At 36.8% G+C, this 23,570-nt stretch overlaps 1 protein-coding gene across 1 annotated transcript in view; it reads right to left on the reverse strand.

Moving 5' to 3' along the window:
• The window catches only part of SATB2 (SATB homeobox 2), a 191,414-nt gene that overhangs the window by 76,280 nt on the left and 91,564 nt on the right, over positions 1-23,570 (reverse strand). Inside the window, exons 6-7 of the mRNA XM_009237943.4 lie at positions 23,323-23,425; positions 3,123-3,595 (exon numbers count right to left, since the gene is read on the reverse strand). Of these exons, the coding sequence (XP_009236218.1) occupies positions 3,123-3,595; positions 23,323-23,425 (576 nt within the window). The remainder of the gene's footprint in view (positions 1-3,122; positions 3,596-23,322; positions 23,426-23,570) is intronic.

The following is a 23,570-nucleotide window of genomic DNA, read 5'->3' on the forward strand; positions in this document are numbered from 1 at the left end:
CTTCATAATTACACCTTTATTCTCAGTCATCAGGCTTGAAGCTTGGTGTCAGTTCTACTCCTCTCTTTATCCATTTATACACTTTCTGTCCATTTTATTTCTAAAATATTTCTTCTCTGTACCTTCTCCACCAGCCTAGTTCAAAACCTCTGTACATTTCATCTGGATACTTGCAGCAGCCTGCTAAATGATATTCCTATCCTCTTGCTATCAAACCTCCAGAAGATCTAATTAAGATGGTGGGAGCACAGCATATTCCTACCTAAGACCTAGGATGGTTTCCAGTGCCTGTTAAAGTTCAGAGCTCTTGTCTTGGCATTCAAGGCCTTTTTCAATCTGTGCCCATCCCTTTTAAGTTTTATTATCTACCTTTCTTATCAACTACCAACTATACTTGCAGTTTTTATACTTACAAATTGATAATAACTCTTTACGAGCAAAGAAAATATCTTTACACCAAAAAGAATAGTTTTCCTCTTAAAAAGGTAGAATATATATAATGAGAGATAACCAAAACTTGCCACATGAGGCCAGTAAGAAAATCCCAACCATTAACAAAAACTCATTTTTCTTTTTTTCTTTTTCTTTTTTTTTTGAGATGGAGTCTTACTCTGTTGCCAGGCTGGAGTGTAGTGGCGCAATCTTGGCTCACGGTACCCTTCGCCTCTCGGGTTCAAGTGATTCTCCTACCTCAGCCTCCCAAGTAGCTGGGATTACAGGTGCATGCCACCACGCCCAGCTAATTTTTGTATTTTTAGTAGAGATGAGGTTTTGCTATGTTGGCCAGGATGGTCTCGATCTCTTGACCTCGTGATCTGCCACCCTCAGCCTCCCAAAGTGCTGGGATTATAGGCGTGAGCCACCGCACCCAGCACAAAAACTCATTTTTCAATGAGTCATTAATCATACGACAATTTCAAAACTAATAAAAATTTAAATCGCCTACATAATAGAAATACATTTCAATTCAACCAGAGATCCAACACACTTTCAAATAAAGAGAGAAAAAATGTATTAACTGACTTAACAAAAACACTATTTATTTAACTCACGCAGTATTGCTTAAAGAGTATCTATAAAATTCTTACCTCAATGTTTTCTTGCAAAAGACGTGGAAACCAAAAGTAAATAGACCCTCTTTAACAATAAACCACTGATAAACAAAATATTTATAACTGGTATAACATTCCACTTAGGTGCATTTTTTGAGTGTTAACTTGCATCAGGCAATCCAATTTACCAAAATTTATCAGATTTCTCGCCAGTGAGAGTTTTCACTTAACTTTTTTTTTTTTTTTTTTTTTTGAGATGGAGTCTCACTCTGTCACTCAGGCTGGAGTGCAGTGGCATGATCTCGGCTCACTGCAGCCTCCGCCTCCTGGGTTCAAGTGATTCTCCTGCCTCAGCCTCCTGAGTAGCTGAGACTACAGGCACGCACCACCACGCCCAGCTAATTTTTTTGTTTTGTTTTGTTTTAGTAGAGATAGTGTTTTACCATCTTGGCCAGGCTGGTCTTGAACTCCTGACCTCAAGTGATCCACCCACCTTGGCCTCCCAAAGTGCTAGGACTACAGACATGAGCCACTGTGCCCAGCCCCTTAACTTCTGAAGTAATCATTAAATTTGGAAACATTCCTGTATTTTCCAGTTTATTGAGGTTTCAATCCAGCATGCTTTCTTTTATTTGTAAGGTCCATCTACAGTGTGTGTTATCATGTGTCTCTGAACAGGTATCAGATAAATGAAGGCATTCCTACATTCTGTACATTCATAGGGTTTTTCTCAGAAATCAGTTGTTTTATGTCTTCAAATTATTCCTGCACTTTTTAACTCGACATTTTTCCTATGAATTTCTTTACCTTAAAATAATAATCTTCTTCTTCATCATCTTTGCCTGCTGTACTTTATTAATCCTTCAAGGTCTAACCCACTGACAACCTAATACTCTAGAGTATTGTTTACATATGTGCTTGCCCATTATCCTTCTCCTCTTTGCATCTACATAGAGCTTAGCTTCCTGCCTTGCATTTACGAGGGTGCTGAAATTTTAACCTACTGTTTTCTTGAAGGCTTACCATATTCATTCTCCTGGAAGTATTCCTCACCTCCAGCTCACCATGAACCTCCACCACAACTATTGCTTACACTCTCCAACATTACTCATAACACTTCACATTTTACTCTAATTATCTGGTTACCTGGTTTTCACCACTAGATCATTAGCTCCCTGAGGTTATGCACATCTGTTTTGTTCTTACTCATATAAGGGCTAGGTAAGTGTTTCTCAACATGTTGCCCCGGATCAGTACCATCATAATCACCTGGGATCTTGTTAGAAATGTCCATTTCTGAGTCCAACCTCAGACTTACTCAATCAGAAACTATGGGATGAGGCCCAGCAGTCTGTGTTTCACAGCCCTCCAGGTGATTCTGATGCACACTCCAGTTTAAGAACTACTAGCAGAAAAGAATGTCTTACATATAAGCACTCTCGATAAAAATAAGACATGTGTGAATTAACTGTTTACATTTTCAACATTTAGTGTTATAATTGGCATATAATTCTCTCAAACATTAAAAATAAAAGTAAACTATCCATTATCATTTTATCAATATCGTAAATCTAACTTTTATGTTCTGAAGGATTTTTATAAATTTTTAACAAAACTTTACTTATAAAATTATAAAACATAATTTTATTTCTTTCATAAAGTTCAAAACCAAGGGGAAAAAATAGATTGGGCATGCATAGTTTTATAATTTGTTTAAAAAAATGGCAAGAGAGTGATAATCACAAAATTCAAGATCAGGGTTACATCTGGAAACAATAAATGGAGAGGATGAGAGAGTACATACCCAAGTCATTAGTAACATTTGGGGTCCTGAGTTGCATGTTGGGTTCAAAGATGTCCATTACCTCATCAAAATTAATCAATTAGTAAATTAATCATGGTCATTCATGGATCAATGGTAATAGTGTTTCATTAACTAAGGATTATTAATTAATCTAATTCTATGTCCTGAGATCCATAAAACTTTTTGAAGAGATAAAAATAATTATAACCTATCTCAATTCTGTCCCCAGTATTATTGTTAATTTCAGTGTTTAATGCTAATTGTACCTGTGTGCGGTTGAATGCCACTCTTGCAAAGACAGCTTGGGACACACTGGCCCTCTTCAGCTCATCTCTAACTTGCTGGTAGATATCTGGAGAGACTTCCACGGAAGAGTTGGTTGGCTCTGGCTTAACTGCTCTGGGGATGGGTGGATGGTTCAGGAACTGCTGGTTGATGGCTTGAGGATGCTGGTGAGCCAGGAGCCGGCTAACGGCAATCTGTTGGTTTATCAGATGGGCCATGGCTATTTGTTGCCTTACAAGTTGTGGACTAAGCTGGGGAGAAAGAAGACCAGGGCTCATGATGGGCTGTAATGCGGGCACTTGGTTTCGGATTGGAGTACTGTGGTGAATTTGGCTGTGAGGAGACTGTTCGTTGGTTTTCCCCAGGGATGCCAGCTGGTTCATATTTGGTAAATGCATTGGACGCTGGCCCAGAACACAATAGTCTGAAAGGTTTTCTCGTTCCACTCTTTCCACTGTTAAGAGATAAAAGTGATAATTAATCTTTATTTTCATTGGTACAATTTATTGCTAATATATGTAGAACTGAATTATCATACTTTTGGTATGTTAATAATATAAACATTTTTTCATACAATGACGGAAGCTCCAGCATAAAAGTATATTCTTTTCTGCAAAATGTTACAATAGATTTTTTTCATGGAACATATGAAAGAAAGTAAAATTATTTGCCACTTCAATTAGTTAAAATTCTTAAAAGTAAGCATTTCTTTAAATAGCCAAGACAGAAACCACTGACCATTCTAAATCCTCTTAGATCCCCCAAGCTCTATCATCTCCCCAATCAACCTTTGTTATAAAAGCACCAGCTGTTCCTATATTCTGTAGTATGTAGTTAATGGTTATCAGGAAATGACAAGGACAACATCTCCTGCGAAATTAAGTGCTACCTTCTAGTAAAAAGCTCACATAAATATTATTATACAACTATGGAAATGTTCATTAAAAAATGTCTACCACATAGTATATCCATTTATTGACTCACTTGCTATCTTTTTTATAGGAATGTTTCTTTAAGAAACTGATATTTTAAACATTGTGCTATGCACTCAGATAAGAAAAAAGATCACAAAATTAATAACATCACCTCAACTAGCCATTAAATGAAGTTCTCCTCAGGTTATCTGCTTTATTACATTATATTGTGCTTTAATAAAGATTAAAATAATAACTTTGAAAGGGAAAAGTAAGTATCATACATATACAAGCATAAGGCAAGTATTTTTCTTTCCCTAGGATAATGTCTCAGGAAAGACAGTCACCTCATAGCCAAATCCTTATCCAAGTCTCTGTATTACTCTATCATGAAAAACAAAGTTTGGTTTGGAGAAAAGAAATAGGGCTGAAACAATCCCATCATTATTAGTTTTAAATGCTTATAGGTGTAATATAATCTAATAAGATCTCTTTTTGAAAGCAAAAAATCCATACAAATTTAGAAATTATTTCTTATAATTGCAAATGCTGGATATGACTATGCAAAAGTCCATTAAAGATAACTTTAAGAAGCTAGAGATCAAACATATTCACCTATAGAACACATATAAAAAAATAATTGTCTCCCTATTATACAAATGGCATGTATGGTTTGGCATATAGTTAACTGTGACAGAATCATGGTTTTATAAAAAAAAAAAATACTGAGTCTCAAAAAATTTAGGCAGAAATGATGTGTGCTGGACAACTGGGTGAGATGAGTCAGAATAGGGGAGTTGGTGATGACAGACACTGATGCCAAATCACATGGGAAGCACTGAATAAAGTCAATGAACTGTAAGGGTGGAAAAAAGTAGTATTTCTAAATTAATACTTCATGTAATATGTGACTTTAAAAATGTATATGTGGAAATAAATTAATAAATTAAAATGTGAGTAGATATTTAACTATTTTATATCCATGTCTACAAGTTTTATGCATGCAAAATATCCCATTAGGAAAACATGTGAACACCCAAGTCTTGGTATCACTTTATATTTAGACATGTACAGTGCTTTTTCCTGCTTTTTAAAGAAACTCAGTTAAGCTGGGCATGGTGGCTCACACCTGTAATCCCAGCACTTTGGGAGGCCGAGGCTGGTGGATCACCTGAGGTGAGGAGTTCGATACCAGCCTGGCCAACACAGCAAAACTCCGTCTCTACTTAAAATACAAAAATTAGCCAGGCATGGTGGCACGCGCCTGTAATCCCAGATATTCGGGAGGCTGAATCAGGAGAATCGCTTGAACCCCAGGAGGCAGAGGCGAAGGTTGCAGTGAGTAGAAATCATACCACTGAACTCCAGCCTGGGTGACAGAGTGAGATGCTGTCTCCGAAAAAAAAAAAAGAAAACCTGATTTCTTGCTTAACATTCCTATAAACTTCCAAATAAGTCAAGAGTTTACTTCAAACTTCTTTTAGGGCTCAATTTCTAACTTAATCCTTACAATGTTTGCTTGCTTTTTTTTTTTTTTTTTAAGACAGAGTTTCACTCTTGTTGCCCAGGCTATAGTGCAATGGCGCAATCTCAGCTCACTGCAGCCTCCACCTCTCGGGTTCAAGTGATTCTCCTGTCTCAGCCTCCCAAGTAACTGGGATTACTGGCATGCGCCACCACGCCCAGCTAATTTTTTGTATTTTCAGTAGAGACGGGGTTTCTCCATGTTAGCCAGGCTGGTCCCAAACTCCTGGCCTCATGTGATCCACCAGCCTCAGCCTCACCAGCCATTGCACCCAGCCTAATCCTTACAGTGTAATTCATTTGTTTTACATGTCACCTTTCCTTTATAAGGTTAAGAAAACAAATTATTTTACTCATCTTCTAAAGGCAAACCTTTTTCAATTATTGTATTAATTAAATTTTAAAGTACAATGTCTTAAAATCAAACCAAGCAAATGGTTAGGAGCCTTCAGATAACATAATCTAACAGTTTCCATAGAACAGGAATTACCATCATAATTTCCTCACTGGAAAAAAAAAGGTAAAGAGACCATGAACTGATTCCAAAGTAAAATCTTATTTTATAGACAGAAATATTTGGTCTCAGTTAAATATTTGATTCACCTGTGCTTGTTTATTTGCTTTTAATTCAGTCAAAGTAAAGATAAATTCAGATATTAAATTATGTTTTCAGGTTCTTAATAAGGAAATATTTTACCTATTTCATTTTTTGGTGGGGGGAGAGGCTTGAGACCGAGTCTCACTCTGTTACCCAAGATGGAGTGAAGTGGTGCGATCTCCACTCACTGCAACCTCTGCCTCCCAGGTTCAAGCTATTCTCGTGCTCAGCCTACCAAGTAACTGGGATTACAGGTGTATGCCGCCACCACACCCAACTAATTTTTGTATTTTTAGTAGAGACGGGGTTTCACCCATCTTGGCCAGGCTGGTCTCAAACTCCTGACCTCAGGTGATCCACCTGCCCTGGCTTCCCAAAATGCTGGGATTACAGGCGTGAGCCACTGTACCTGGCCATCTATTTCATTTTCTACTGAAAAAACATAGAACCATCCTCCTATAGAATGCATTATTTGACCAAACATTAATTTTCCAAAATTTTGGTATTTTCATTTTTCAACAATTTAATTACATTTGAGTGAGTTTATTTTCTTGAGATATATCTAAATCACATAATTTAAAAATACTTCATTCATAGATCTAGTCAAAATCATGTACACAATTAAGCATAAACATCAGAGCTCCATGAAACCTATATGAATTGGTGCAATAAGAATCTGAATAATGTCAGTCCATATTCTTTAAGATTATATATAATCATTCTTTCCTATCCTTATGAGTTTCCAGGTGGATCCTTATAAATTCTTATAGTTAAGAAGAGTAACTATGGAAGTATCTTGTAAAGACATAGCAACATATTACATCCATAGTAACACCATGAAGTACTAACTACTTAGTAAACATTAATGAAGGAATTGCAAATGCAAATACCTATGAACAAGTAGGTATCTACCTGAACAAGGGTAGATAACAGCCAGAAAAGCCAGCTGCAGAAGAACTAGGTGGAGGAGGGAAAGTCTAACCAGTACAAAGGTAGCAACCACTACCCAACCTCAGCCAGTTCCTGTCTTTCTTATATTGTCATTTCTTTAGATTTTTTTTTTGAAAAACAAAAAATCTGGATTTTACATGATATTCCTAATTTTTAAGTGTTAGCAACTAATGCCATTTCAAAATACAATAAATGCCAAACAAAACATTTCTGAAAGCCAGATCTGCCCATAGGCTACCAGTTTTAAAATTCTGCCTCTGAGACTAGTCACCCTTTATGTTTTTCAGTTCCTAACAGTTCTACCAGTAAAAGCCAAGTTCTTTACTCCCAAGAATGAAAGAAGAAGAAAAAAAATTATCATCCCGACTTTAAGAATGACTAAGGATCAAATGCTATCAAAAGGATGCATCTACAATGACCAAGGCAGAACACGATTTCAGAAACCATTTACACAGGTTTTTGCTGGTTTTTGTTGTTGTTGTTGTTGTTTTGAGACAGAGTCTCACTCCATCACCCAGGCTGGAGGGCAGTGGCACAATCTCAGCTCACTACAACCTCCACCTCCCAGGTTCAAGTGATTCTCATGCCTCAGCCTCCTGAGTAGCTGGGATTACAAGCATGTGCCACGGTGCACAGCTAATTTTATTTTTAGTAGAAACGGGGTTTCACCATGTTGGCCAGGTTGGTCACCAACTCCTGACATCAAGTGATCCACCCCCCTCAGCCTCCCAAATTGCTAGGATTACAGGCATGAGCCACCGTGCCTGGCTGATTTTACCTAAATTGAAAACATTTTAATTTAGTTCTTGCTGCCACTCTCATAAAAATAATATCAGAATAACGTTTTTAGCCTCTTAAGTCACAGCAAGTGAAGTACAGATGCTTAAAAAAGAGAGGGAGTATCAGGATGTGCCAGACTGTATCAGAAAATTGAGCCTCAGCGTTCTTTTTCTCTTTCCTCCCTCCCTTCCTTCCTGCTTTCCTGCTTCTCTTTCTCTTCTTCCCTTTACTCCCTCCTTCCCTCTCCCCCTTCCTTCCTGCTTTCCTGCTTCTCTTTCTCTTCCTCCCTTTACTCCCTCCTTCCCTCTCCCCCTTCCTTTCCCTTCTTTCTTTTAAAATAATTTGAAAGTAATCACAATGTCTGAAACACAGACCTAACAGCAGTGCCTGGTTTTATGTTCTTGCTTTTTCACTGTGTAATGGAAAACATCATGTTAAGTCTGTCTTAAACTAAACCAAGACCAAAGACATCACCTTGGCCGTAAGGGCCATCTTATCCCTGCAGTATTTAGCATAAGATCAGAAATCCTGGAAAAAATGAAGGGTAAAAGGTAGTGCTGTCTCTGACAGTGAAAGCAATGTTCACATTCACAACAGAAAATATTCTGATAAAGGCAACATGCTTACTTATTAAAGAGACAGTAAAAACACAACTGCTGGCCCGGCACGGTGGCTCATGCCTGCAATCCCAGCACTTTGGAAGGCCAAGGAGGGCGGATCACTTGAGATCAGGAGTTTGAGATCAGCCTGGCCAACATGGTGAAACCTGGTCTCTACTAAAATACAAAATTAGCCAGGTGTGGTGGTTCATGCCTGTAATCCCAACTACTTAGGAGGCTGAGGCAGGAGAATCACTTGAATCCAGGAGGCAGAGGTTGCAGTGAGTCGAGATTGTGCCACTGCACTCCAGCCTGGGTGACAGAGTAAGACTCTGTCTCAAAAATAAATAAATAAATAAATAAATAAATAAATAAATAACTCACAACTGCTCCCAGGGCTTTAAATCAGAGCTGCAATTTAATTCACAGTGAACTTGATTCTACTGTGGCTGAAGCCTTGAGGGTGAGTACTGGAGAGGGAATCACCTGGAAAGGAATGATGTCCCCAGCTTCTAATGTAAGTCCCCAAATAGAACATGGTTTAAGAAACCGTCAAGGCAAGGGAGGCTCAAATGCTTCTATGTCCAGTAGCTGTGAGACTTTTGGTAGCTATTCCAACATCTGGGGAAAGGTACCGGTCCAGGGACCTTCCAGATAAACAGTTCAGATCTGGAGTCTGTTCAGGTCTCTGAGAAACTCAGAGTTCTAAGAGGATCTTGCAGATTCCTTCAAGTTTCCTGGGACTGAGTGAAAACTGCAGGGAATGGGCAGCCATTTTCTAACCACCCTCTAAGCTTCTGGGATTCCATTTAACTCTAAAATAGGTAGGGCCTTTGTAGCCCTATATTAGAATTTCAGAAACTCCTAAAACCTCACCAAGTTCACAGCGACAATGCTCTAACCAAGAGCACCCTATGACCATTAGCTATTCAGATGCTCACAATTGCTGCCTGTGGCTGGTTTTTCATAGATGAGAAACTTATATTCCTCCCTCAGGAATTTACCTGCGTTACAATTAAAAGGTATTTGGTCCAAAAATCTTATTTTATTTAAGACACTTTTTACGGTACATCCAGGAAGCCAGGTATTTATTTTAAATATTATAAATCCCTGATATATATTTATATATTTTAGATTGTTACAAGAACATTTTCAAAACTCAAAAAATAAAATAATACACACATACACACACATATATACGTGTGTATATGTGTATATATACACGTATGTATGTATATACATAAGTGTGTGTGTGTATCTATCTATCTCTATATATATATATATATATATATAATCTTTCACTCCTACATTCTGGCACTTAATTCTTATTATTTAAGACACTTTTTATGGTACATCCAGGAAGCCAGGTATTTATTTTAAATATTATAAATCCCTGATATATATTTATATATTTTAGATTGTTACAAGAACATTTTCAAAACTCAAAAAATAAAATAATACACACATACACACACATATATACATGTGTGTGTATGTGTACATATACATGTATGTATGTATATACATAAGTATGTGTGTGTGTGTATCTATATACATATATATATAGTCTTTCACTCCTATATTCTGGCACTTAATTCTTATTATTTCTTTTGCAATTATGTAAAGTAAATATAATAAAATTTCAATGCTCAAAATATAATCCAATGACTTAGTGCCCCAAAGTATAGTTTCTGAAGGTTTCTGAGCAAAAGGTGAAGCATCTGATTGGCACAGATGCTTGCCAATAATAGCAAGGTGGCATAGGAAAGGTAGAAAGAAAAGCAAACTCAAATTTCAAAGGCCTGGGTTATAACTAGATGAGTGATCTGGGGATTATCTGTAAAATGGGAAGGATTACCTGTAAAGTGGTCTTAAAGTAACCTTCCAGGTTACTTATCTAAGAGCATCTTTAAAAGTACCGTTTTAAAACAATTATCTGTCTCAGAATACTTGCTTCTGCTCTTTACTCTTTAGCAGGAATTTAAGACTTTCCTTAGATATCTCTACGAAACTCCCCATTACAAGAAAAATAGTTGTTTATATAGTGGCAATAGCAATAGTAATTACAGTATTGCTCTTGCAAGTTTATCAATACTGCTGAAAAGATAGATAATATTTCTAGAGCTATTATTGTAGTATTTTCACGCTGCAAACCTTAACACAGTTGCTTTTGTGAAACAGCCCCTGGGGTTTGTCCATAGTTATAATGGGTGGAAAGCAATGAACTGGGTAAAAGGTTTTGCACTGAGAAATTTCCAGAATCTCTGGCCTATGGATTTTTCTTCAAGCCATTAAGATGCTTATGCAAATTTAAATGGATTAGCATGAATGAGTGCTAATGAATTCCTTAATAAGATAACACTCTAGTATTCCCCAGAACCTCTCCTAGAAACCCTGGGTAGAAGAACATAAGCCAAAAAAAAAAAAAAAAAAAAGAAAGAAAGAAAAGACGACGGCAGAATTTCTTTATGACTCTTTCAACCTTAGAAAGTACTCTGGAAGTGATTCTACAAACGTAAAAAAGGACACTGGCTTGCTTTTGGCACTCGTAGTAAAAAAGTTGCCAATCAAACCAACAATTTCAAATTGGTACCCAAACATTAGAGCACAGAAAAAAGACACTCGAGCATATGAATGCCTTAAATTTACAAACCTCCTCTCCAGGTTCTCTGCTTCCCCACCTTATGCTCTAAAACCTTGAAGCCCAATTTTTAAAGACAACGATCTTGTCTAATACCAGAGAAATTAAAAAAATGTGCTCTAGGTCAAATAACTGTCCAAATGCAGATAAGTATTTAGGAATATTCAAAATGATTAAGGCTGCTGGCTCTCACCTCATAATAAGAAAACACAAACCACATGGCTACTTTTTCCTCTTTTTGTGCATAACTCAAAGTCAAGTTCTAAGGCCTAAATGTTTCACAAGTGCTTCTAATGGATTTTCTTTAGAAAAAATATATTTATTATAAGTGTAAGAATTTTCATATTTTTACTACTAACATATCTTTTTCAAACTGTATTGGCATTTCAGGTAACACCAAGCCCTACCATTTATATAGTAGCTGAAGCACTGAGCTAAATCCCTGACACATCATTATCGTTTAACTCTCACAGCAATTCTATGACATTGATATTAAGATGCCTACTTTATTAAAGAAGCTGAAGCTCAGTCAGCCTCTTTAATGTCATTATTTGACTTTAATGTCATAATTGTTTGATGTTACAAACCTGTTAATGGAAGATTCTGAATTCAAACCTATGCCTTTAGGACCCTGCAGTCTGTATTCTGATGCTTAAGATGAACTGCCCAGTTTGGGGCATGTGGTTATTAATAGCTTTAGAATTTGGGTCAGGAGCAATCAACTTTCTTACCGATAAGTTTCACTTTGTATTTGCATGTTTGTGTGCACAAGTGCACGTGGCACACGTATGTGACATGAAGGATGGATAAGTCATCTGAATGGTAAAAGCTCAACCTGAGCCTCCACTGTATGCTTTGTGTAACATAGACTGAAAAGACTGTCAATTCAAAAAGTGATGGAATCACTGATTCCTCAACAGTTGAATCAGCTAATCACTTAAATAGATTTACATTAAAATTCATATAATAAACATTTATTAATCAACTATCATGTGCCAGGAATGATGGCAGCCCCTAGAGATACAGTACTGAATAATCTGAACTTTAAAAAACTCCATCAATAAATATATTTGCTTCAGACAATTTAACTGTCTGCTACATGTAGATGGGCCCATAACATCTGCCTATGATTTAAAGTGCATTTCTATTTGATGATAAAAGATAGCTCCTTTAAATTCCTATTTTGTCAGTTTATTAGCAATTCATTCTAGTCATCTGTAAGACATATATATGTGCCTATACAATCACTATATAAATATAGTGATTACATTTATTTTTATAAATCCCCTCCCATTATCTTATTTTTCTTGAGGCCAAAGCTTTTGTCCCAAAATGAGTGTCATCAGCATGGACTCCCACCTGACTGATGAAAGAGATATGAATCACACAGCAGAGAGCTTTCTCAAGTACCCTATAAATTCTTTAAATAGAAATTATTTCTTTGAAACAAGTAACCAACAAGAAATGAAATTGGGTATGCACACTCACATAATATAACAGCTTGAGAATCTTCAGCAATCACAAATTCATATATAATTGAACTATATGAAATTGGCGATATGTAACAATTTTGACCTACAAAAATGGCAATTCCGTATGCTTCCACCTGATACTTATTTTGTCTCCTTTCACTCAGCTGGGCTACACATTAATGGTCAACAACCCCACTGTCCACCCAAAGTCTTTCATTGGGTTAAAATCTTTTTAAAAGGTAAACATAATGCTAATTTCCCCCAACAAACCAGAATAGCATCCCATCTGCCAACATTGAATATGCCTAGTCACTGAAAATACTTCCGGTTTATTCTCTCCTAGTCAATAACTGGAGGTATAAGGTCAATTTATTATACAAAAAAAAATTCTGTTAATACAAACACAGACAGACATGATTGCAGTAGCCAAAGCTAATAGCTCTCTCAGATATAAATCCCATACCATTAAAACAAACAAATAAAACTACTACCAGAAGAGTTCACCAAATATAATTTTAAAAAATTATTGAGCTTGAAAGAACTGAAGAGTAAAAGAAAGAAAAAAGAAAAAACAAAAAACTTGCTACCAAACCCAAAGATTTTGTTTTTCTCTAAATTTGTTCGAGAGAATTTGTCTCCGGGTTGAGAACTTGCTTGCAAAAGTCCCTGCCTAGAGCAAGATATTCAGAGCCAACTTGTTAACTCCTAATAAAACAGCCCATAAGCAAAGTCTACCAGCCAGCATTGTGATAATACCATATGACTGGTTTTCTTAGGTGTATTTTCCCCTTATTATCAACTTCCTTTTTCCATCATATTAACCTCCACAGGAACGTATATATCCACCATAAAGTAACTCAAATGTGGACACCTCTGTTTCTTTGGTAATAAAAGCTCCTAGGACCCATTATGTTCCGTGGAAAAAGTGAGCATTATCCACCTTTCCTAGTCTCCGCCCTCTGTACCAGAACACTATTGTCCCTTTTGGTTTCAAACAATGCTTTATCACAGTTTGATATCATTGATCATTTCAAGTATTCCTATAACATTCTACATAGGTTAAAACTGCTTATATCTAATAATATCTTTATTTTCACTCTTTATTTTAATCTAAAACTATAATTTCTAAGGTGAATTCAGCATACGATAGTAAAAAAAAAATCATATTGTTGAAACTTAACATTACTGCTTAGGAAAATTCTGCCTTTGTCAGTTGGCATTCCATGTGTATTAATTCTTTAATTCAACCTACCTGAAGAAAGTTAATCAAAGAAAACAATCAATTCATGATTCATTCTTTTCCTCTGACCAGTCTCTGTGATTTTATAGGACTTTAATGTTTTAGGCCATTATATTAAGGAAAATACTCAATAAACTAGCTGTGAAACCTCAAAGGCATGTTTATCTTAGGCTACACAAATGGTCTCTAATTTGTACTTTATAAAGGTATTACTGTCCTATTCAACTGAATTGACTATTGTTAAGTCTTTAGCTCAATAACTAGTAGAAAAATAGAATGATTCTAACCAATGACATTTGCTAAGGACATTTGCAACATGAACTAAACAAGCAAAGATTTTTCTTTCTTTTTTTTCTCTCAATTGACAGATCAGGTAGCAAATAAGATTAGTGCACCATATAATATGTGTAAAAATAAAACTGTTCTAAATGCATATATTCAAATAAGTTCATCTATATTACATTCAATTCTATTAATATTTACTAAGTATTCACTGTGTTTAAGGCCTCATGCTCAAAGGACTCTGGGGAGGACAGAAAATGGATATGTTCCTGTGTTCCCAAAACCTCCACCTCTGAAGTTCTTTCAAGCAGCTTTTGGCCCAGAAGGGGGATTAGTCAAAAATCAAAATTTCTATGGTACATAGAACTTAGGTGATACCCTGAAAGGCCCAATGTTAGAACTCATAGTCTGATTTGTACTCTAGATGATTATAGATTCATGTCCATTCCCTTGGGAGTTCAGGACTCCAAGGGTCAAATAATCTTAAATTCTCACAAATGGTGGAATGAAGGCCATTCATCAGTCAGGCAAATAGTCAAATAACTGTCTCCCGTTAGGCAATGTGATTTCAGTCCTAGCATCTTACATAGCATTTATAGTTAAGTGCTTCAAGCACCTTATAAGCTTAAATGCTTTTCAGCTTTGAACGTTGTAATCATCTAAGGAAAATTAGGTAATAATCTTTATTTAATTGATCAAGAAACCAAAAGAGTTCTCTGATTTTCACCTGCTGGTCTCCCCAGTAGAAGAGGATGTCCCCACAATCATCAGATTTTAAATAAGCTGGGCATTTCATGGTCTACACACAAAGCCTCTCATTTCACACTTCCGTAGATTCTTTGTCAGCCCCCATCACATCTATCTGTTTTTGAGTTTTTTTATTCTGTTTCTGGGCAGGACAAATGGAAATCTGAAACTAGGAGCAATCTAAAGCACACTCCCTCCTTGTTCCCCAGACATGGTCTGTCCAGATCCCATTTTAGGTGTTCTCACCACCAAGCCCCCATGCCAATCATTATCTCCTTCACTGCTAGGAGGTCATGCCAGCCCAGCCTCACACTTCATGGCATGAGCTGCCCATCCTCACCATCCACTCCATCTCCAGAACCTTCCCTCCTTACACATCTCCTTGCCCTTCTCCCAGATTCTGAAGAAAACATCACTATTCCTCTTTCTTTCAAAGGCACTGCATTATCTGAGCCTCAAATCCATTCCCTCCTAGTTGGTGGGCTCTTGCTTATCACTCCTCTTCCTCTTCAAAACTGCTGGCTCCATCCTCTTTCTGCTAATTACACTTAGCCCTCATGCTTCAGTTAGCCACGTTTAGACTCTTTCCTCTCATGTCCTTGCCACCCGTCCCTTAGTAGATGCATAGGTTTTCCCTGTTCTCACACTGCAGAGAGACAGCTCCCTCCAATGTCATTATGGTATCCTTTCTGCCAAAGCCAAGAGCCTCCAATTCCCTCTCCTCTCCCCTGCCCCTCCACTGCACCCTTGATAACACTTCCCCCAGTAACTCATCTTCCCTTGGCTTCGGTGACACCTCACTCTCTCTAGTTGCATCTTCTTAACTCCTGGCCCTTTTCCTCTCAAAGCTTCCAGCCCTCTCCTGCTCTTGCTCTCCTCTTTAAGGAATGTTCATTTGGTACCATTTCAATTGTCATCCAATAAAGTGGCCCGAAAATTTATTCTCCATCCTGTCCTTTAGTTGGCTGGTTTCACGTCTCAAACAGCCTAATGGACATTTCTGCCTAGTTGTCAAAATTCTCACTGAGGTATCGGCAATTTCGTCTCCATTGGTATTGTCCTATTTGTGTCACAACCATCAAGAGTCACTTAAGCTCAAAACCTGGATTCTGCTTGCATGTCTCTTTCTCATTCCCATACCCCTATTTTCTCTCACCAAGTCTCATGGCTCGCCTCTGCTTGAACCTCTTGCATTGGTGGCTTCCTGTCTTTCTCACTTGTGCCACTCAAAGCCAGGGCCTCACTTCCCTCACCACTCCATTTCCGTCAATTACTGCAATAGATTCGACTTTGCCTACTTCCACCAGGTGTACACACCAGCCTTCCCCCTCCCACCCACCTCCCTTCCTGCCATACACCCACTCACACCCTCATACAGCTTCAGATGGTGTCTAGAGGAATCATTCTTAAAACCTCACTTTCAATATGTCACTCTCTTGCTGAAAAACCTTCAAGGATTCTCAAAATACCTCAACTGGGCTTTCAAAGACCCCTAAGGTGTATTCTCTACCTTCTCAGCCTTATTTTTCATTGTTACAACAAATATGATCGCCCAGCCAGGTCCCAACCATTTCTTTTCTTCCTTTTTTTTTTTTTTTTTTTTTTTTAATGTGAGACAGAGTCTCACTCTGTCACTCAAGCCGGAGTGCAGTGGCATGATCTCGGCTCACTTCGACCTCCACCTCCTGGGTTCAAGCGATTCTCCTGCCTCAGCCTCCCAAGTAGCCGGGATTACAGCTAACTTTTTGTATTTTTAGTAAAGATGGGGTTTCATCATGTTAGCCAGGATGCTCTCAACCTCCTGACCTTGTGATCCACCCGCCTCGGCCTCCCAAAGTGCTAGGATTACAGGCGTGAGCCACCGCACCCGGCCAGGTCCCAACCATTTCTATCAACATTTGGTGTCACTACCCTCCCTATATCTAGCTAGTTCTACTTTTGCCTTTTCACTGATCAAAAGCTTAGCCATTCTGAGCACCTGTTATATTATAGTATCAGGATAAATGTACTGCCATTCTAGACATTCTGGACAGCCACTTGTAATTTTCTAAACATGCAATGCTCTTTTGTACCTCTGCATCTGTACTGATGATCATGCGGTTGCCCAAACATTCCTCCTTCTCTTTTCCTCCTTGCTGCAGTAACTCCACTTGTCCTTAAGGTATAATTCATGCGCTGTCTCTCCCTAACCGCCCACCCCCAACCCCATGTCAAACCTAGCAAGAAGAGTTTCCGGACCTTCCTCTATGCCACCATCACACTAGTTTATATCACTACTATATATTTACCAGATCCATTTATACAGCTGCTTCCCCTGCCAGGTTAAGGACAACACAACTAGAGGTAGGAAGTATATCTTATGTGTGTATGGACATTTCTCACTGCTTCTAGCATTAATTACGGCCTGTAGCAGAAGTGCTCACTAAACATTTAGTTAAAATTATTTACTTAATTATGACTACAATTATCTTGTGAGGAAGAAAAAGGTAATGCTCTCCACTGTATTCCCAGCCCTTAGAATCCTGCCAGGTATTATATATGAAATAGAAGCTAGAATTTGTTTTTGAATGACAAGATATATGTTATATTATAAATTAAGCATTTCATACAGATTGTAGGCTTTTGGAAAGCAGGAACTATGTCTTATGCTTCTTCCAAAGAGTAGGTATACATGAGGCTGGATGGATGAATAGATGCAAGAGAAGTAGGGAGGGGCGTAAGGAAATAGATCATTTTTCCCTTTGCATCCTTTCTTAATGTCTATTTAAAATAACATCACAAATAGTACAAATATGAGTAGATTGCAAGCTCATTTCTTTTAATCTACAAACTGTATTATTAACAAACATTTTTATATCTTTAAACATTTATGAATAAGTATATTCAGCCCAACAAAGCAGTTACAGTACAGCTGGAACGAGCTTCTTAAGATCCATGCAAGGAATTAGTCCATGTCTAAGCTGAGTGCTCAAGACATTCCCCACGCACCATTTTTCCACTTAAACTACCAATAAGCTTTTCATTGGAGGGCCAAGCAGGCATAGGTGATCTATGCATACTATCAGTGACTACCACAATGAAAATGCACAAGGCTCTCCTATATGTTGAAAAACTGGTGAGATAAAAGGTGGCTGACAGTAGAAATGATGTTTCTATTTCCATGAATCCAATATTTGTGACGACATGAGTAGAATTGGAGAACGTTGTGCTAAGTGAAATAAGTCAAACCCAGAAAGACAAATGCTGCACGTTCTCACTTACATGTGGAATTTAAAACAATTGAATTCATAGAAGTAGAGAGTAGAATGGTGTTTAACAGAGGCTGAGAGGTGGGAGCAGTGAGATGATAATCAAAGGGTACAAAGTCTCAGTGAGGAGAAACAAGTGTTTTTTTTTTTGAGATCTATTGTACAGCATGGTGAATATAGCTAATAATTGAGTACTGTGCATTTTAATATCACAGAATAAGTCTCAGGTGTTCTCATCACAAAAAATGTCAAATATTTGAGGTGATGAATAGGTTAATTCACTTGATTTAATCATTTCACGTTGTATTAAAGGCCATACCATCACTTTGTACCCCGTAAACAGCTATAATTTGTCAGTATAAAATACGTAAGTAAATATGTATACAATATTCAGAGGATTTTATCCTGCCATTACTTCCAACAAGATACAACATAGGCAGAGGGCAGACAAACTTCCTTGCAGAACACTTCATTTAGATCTGAAGCTGAAAGCAAATTTCTCTCATGACAGAAAAATTAGGTAGACAAAAGTAAGTTACTTTTACCTCATCAGAGTTAAACAACAGCAGAGGCAGAAGGGCCAGGAGTTGATTAAAGGCATTGTCCTGACCACTGATACCACCATGGCTAAGCAAGGGCTGCCTTATGGAACCAGGTCAGGGGACATTGATTTCTCTATTCAACTCCAAGGCACCACTTTGTAAATGACACAATCATTTTTGAGTACAAGAGGTGCTTTAAATGTGGTAACATTATATCATTTCAGCTATAATGATCATAATTACTTATTTCTTTTAATCACAACCCACTTAACCACTTTAGTACAGAGGACTAGTTCAAGGAGTTTAATTTTCATTCAACATCTAATCTTTGTGTTTACCGAAACCCTTCATGGGCTTTGTTTACTGTCTGCCTGCTGGCCTGGACGTTTGATCTTGCAAGACTAGATCAGACAGGGTCAGATAAAATACTGATTACTAGAATAAACCAGGCTTGGGGAAGTAACACTGGTTTTTAAAATCCTCTTTTCTCCCAGCTTTTTAATATCTGGCAAAAGAAGTTCAAATAAACAAATAAAATTAAGACAACTAACAATCAGAGGGTTCTTGGGCAATGACTGAGAAAAGAAAAGTGATGGGGATAATTTTGCACTCTGGCCAAAATACAGGGTTTGGTTCAGTCCACTCATTCTAATGGTATTATTTTATAACACAAATAATTTTATAATAGCCACCTGTATTTGTGTAAACTTTCAATGACCCTTCAATTCTTGAGGCATATTAAATAATTGGGATTGACCTCACCAAAGATGACTGCTTATTTTGCTTTTGGTACCAGATGACAAACACTTCAGATATAAAATTATTTTCTTGTAACTTATTAATTAGGACACATTTAAAATATACAAAAGATTCTTTATTAAGGCGTTTTCTTATTTTTATTATATCCCCCATAAAAGTAGATTGCCATGAGAGTAAAACTGATAGTGCTACTACATATATGATTGCCACTTCATTTCACAAAAATGATGGGGAAAGTTCACATCAAGAGTTCAGACAAAAAAAGTTGTGTAAAAAATTAAAATTTTACTAAAATGTGTAGAACTTATGAAAAAACTACTTGGGTACATCCCTCATAATCCCAAGACCTTAAAAATAATTTTGGAATAGCATGAATGTTTCTAGGTGTCTATGGAATCTCCTCATGTACAATACTAAAACTCCTAAACATTAAACAACTATTAATATTGGTCTTTTTTCTTTGCTTTTAGATAAAATTTACTTTCTTTTTTCTTATATTTCGGAGCTTATGAGCTCTACATTGTAAAATCTGGTCCAGAAGCAATTATGGTATGTGATGATCAGCAATTAAAAAAAAAAAAAATGCTGTCTAAACCAACCTACCACCCTACCCTACCTACCCACTCCATTTTCTTCAATGTCAAATATTCCTGGGAAACAGATTCATGGTCTTAGACCTTGAAACCAGAGTATACATACTGTCTCCCTATCTATTCTGAAGTAATGCTCATGTTAACTCAAATATGTCTGTGTCAACCATGATTGTCTTTGAAATTAAAGAAAAAAGGTAAACAGAATGTGCTTTGCTGTGATCACTGGGGAAAATAAAGTTAACATGCTAAGCCAAACCAATTTAGGACTTTCTAAAGAATAAGTGTAAATAGTTTAGCTAAAATAACAACAAATTCAAAAAATGCACATTAAAATGTTTACTTCAAAATTTAGACAATTCCATTTGTATATAGTTTTTACATCTGTTTTTAATGATATCAAATTATTGATTGTTCATTTTTCTCATATTTATTTAAGCATTAACTACAGAATTTGCAATCTGATCTTTTTTTTGTCCTTCCAGTAGACTTTTATTTTTGCCAGGTTTTAGTCATATTTACTTTGATCTTTCAGAGTATATCATTATTTTACCGTTTATTTATTTCTATGAGAAGAGAAAAAAATTTTGACCTAGGAGATCTATATGTGGCAATTTGTAACAGAATCACATAGCTTATGTTTAGGAAATCATGTTTTTGATTAAGAAGCAACCACTTAGTTCCCACTGTTTTATTAAAACAGACATTAGCAGATAATAGGAAACATATTTAACAATGTAGCCTGCATTTAGTTTGGGACCTCAGTAAGTTGACTTAAGATTTTCTTCTACGCTGAATAGTGCATAGAAGTGCATGTAAATTGGTAACTTTGAGGCAGAAATGGAAAGTAGGGAGGCTGAGAGGGACATGGAACTCTGACTTCTGGGGTCTCAGAAAAAGCCCTATGGTAGAATTCTGGTTTCACTACTACTGGTTTCCAAATTTGGAATTCACTGCCTTTTTTTCATTTTGAAAGCAGGGACACAAACAACTTTTACAAATCAAATCATTACTTTCCCATGAGAAATGAGTCCTACTAGGTAGAAACTCCCACAGCAACATCTATTCATAGAAAAAGTCTTCTACCAAATAAAATGTGCCTGCCTCAGTCCAACACTTCCCTTTTTCTGAGGGTCGAAAGTGAATAAAACGCTCTTCTCTGGGTATTTCTTTTCTGCACACCATTATACCTGTCATGAGTTCTTTGTTTTCCCTCCCACTCCCTTGGTTGATGAATCAACACCACTTGAACTGTTTTATGGCAGCTTGTGTTTACTTCACACATACCTTAACCTTCCCTTTTCTCCTCCTACTGACACACACACAGACACACACACACTTCTCAACAGCAATGACTAGCTCCATCTCTTTGAATAGTATGTGTACACAGTGTCTGACAGCCTCTTCAGGTGTGGATCCTTGACCGACTGAATGAAATCAAGGTCTCAGTCTGCTTTTACAGCACTTAAAGATTTAACTGTGCATTTACTATCTTTAAAAAAAATAATAATAATAATTAAAAATACAGCTTGAAGAATTAAAGCTCCAGGAAAGAAAAAAGAAAAGTAGAAGATATGAGTGTTAATGTGCGAATACACACACACACACACACAAACACACACACATTCTGTAGTGGCAATTCTGAAAACACTAGAGTGAAGAGTTTCCAATCTTTCTGAATCTGGAATTACACTCCAGCCTATTAAAAGAGGACACTCTCTTACTTTCTCTTATAACGAACGGCAAGTAAATGGGATCTAACAAATGACCTTGAAGCTGCATGATTCTTTTGATTTTCAGCCGAAGAGGATATGCTGAAGCACTTTAACAATCCTATTTTAAAAGAAAAACTTGGAGGCAACACTTACAGAAAAGAAACCTTCTGAGCCACATATCGATGTCTTATAATAAGAAGGGGTTATTCATCTTATATTGTACAAAGGTGAATATTAATATGCTAAAGCATTTGCCCAAACCAGGATCTAACGGGTCCTAAGAATTTTAGTCTGTTGAAAAGAAATGGATCTGAATTCAATTTTCAGTGTACTTAATTTCTCCTGAGTAGCTCAATATTTTGGCTTGCCTTATAAAACGTATATTTAGTATAAAACGCTCTCATTCCTTTGTGATCAGAAATGTGCTGCCAATGTTTGTAAACTTCATTTCTTCAAAAGATAACCTTGTCAAAAATCTCCCAAACACTCAATAGCCAACAAGCACTACTTTGACATCCTGTCTCCCCTGAGAAAATCTGCAAGTAGTAAAAGAAACAAATTCATCCGTTACTTTTACTTACCCACCATAAATTGTCATTTGCCCCTCGGATGGGGGCAGAGTAAGCAAGGCTATGAATACATATTATAAAGTGTGATAAATATGTCATAATTATGCAAAATATGGACTGGAAGGACCATCAAAACCAATGTTACAAAAAATTCCCCAAATCCCCTCAGGGACACTGGTAGGTAACATTTATCTGAATGGAGTGAAAACAAAAGAATTTTTCCACCACTGACATATTTGAAATGGTCCTGACATGTTTAAAAGTCTAGATGATCTAAATGGCATGCTATTTACTGCACAAAGGAACTTTATTTTCAGGACCAAACATAATTCCACATGTAATATATTACTGCTAGTATGACTACTACTATTAATTATTAGTAGGAGTATACTATTATTTGTCAAGAGGTTACTTTGTGCCAGTATTGTCTTATTTAGTCCTCGCATCTACCCAGTGACCTAAGTACTTTGATGATTTCCCATTTTCAGATGAGGAAATTGAGTCTTGGTGAAGTTTAATAATTTGCTTAAGCTCCCACAGCTAGAATGTAGAAGCTAAAGATTCGAACCCAAGTCTGCCTGAATGCAGAGCCCGTGCTTTCACCACTGCTCTGGAATCATCGACAAAGGAACACAACATCAAACTCCATTTCTGACCAAAGACATCCTGATACCCCAACAGTATCTGTTAATCAGTACCCAAACTATGAGTGCTGATTTAACCTAGAATGACAGCTTTTAAGTTTCCATTCTAAAGGATTTTGGTCTTTGCAGTTATCACTTATGAAAACTATAAACTTAACATATTGTGCTACTAATTTTACTTTTACTTCAAATATCTTCTTAGTTTTAAGGGAGCCAACCAGGATCTCATGACAGGAATATTAAAGATCTCACCTTTGTAAAAAATTACGTAAATTGTATCTAAAATGAGCATAAATTCCAAACAACCAACAACTCATGAACCTCAGAAACTGAAAACAGGCTTTACAAACAAAAAAGTCAGTTTACCTTTAATCTTCTTGTACTTTTTATACCATCTCCCAAACTCCTGGCACTTGGTTGCTGACACATTGGCATAATATGTGCTATTTACAATGGATGAAATCATACTCTGAAAAAAAAAATTATAGTTATTTTTTCAAAATATGACTACTTCTTTTTAGGGACAAGAAAGAGCACTTTATAACCTGCACTAACCTCTTTTTTCTTTTAAACTTAAAACAGTCCCCACTCCTGTAAACTGAACTGTTAACATC

Source organism: Pongo abelii, chromosome 11 (assembly GCF_028885655.2).
Source record: "Pongo abelii isolate AG06213 chromosome 11, NHGRI_mPonAbe1-v2.0_pri, whole genome shotgun sequence".
NCBI classification, from domain to species: Eukaryota; Metazoa; Chordata; class Mammalia; order Primates; family Hominidae; genus Pongo; species Pongo abelii.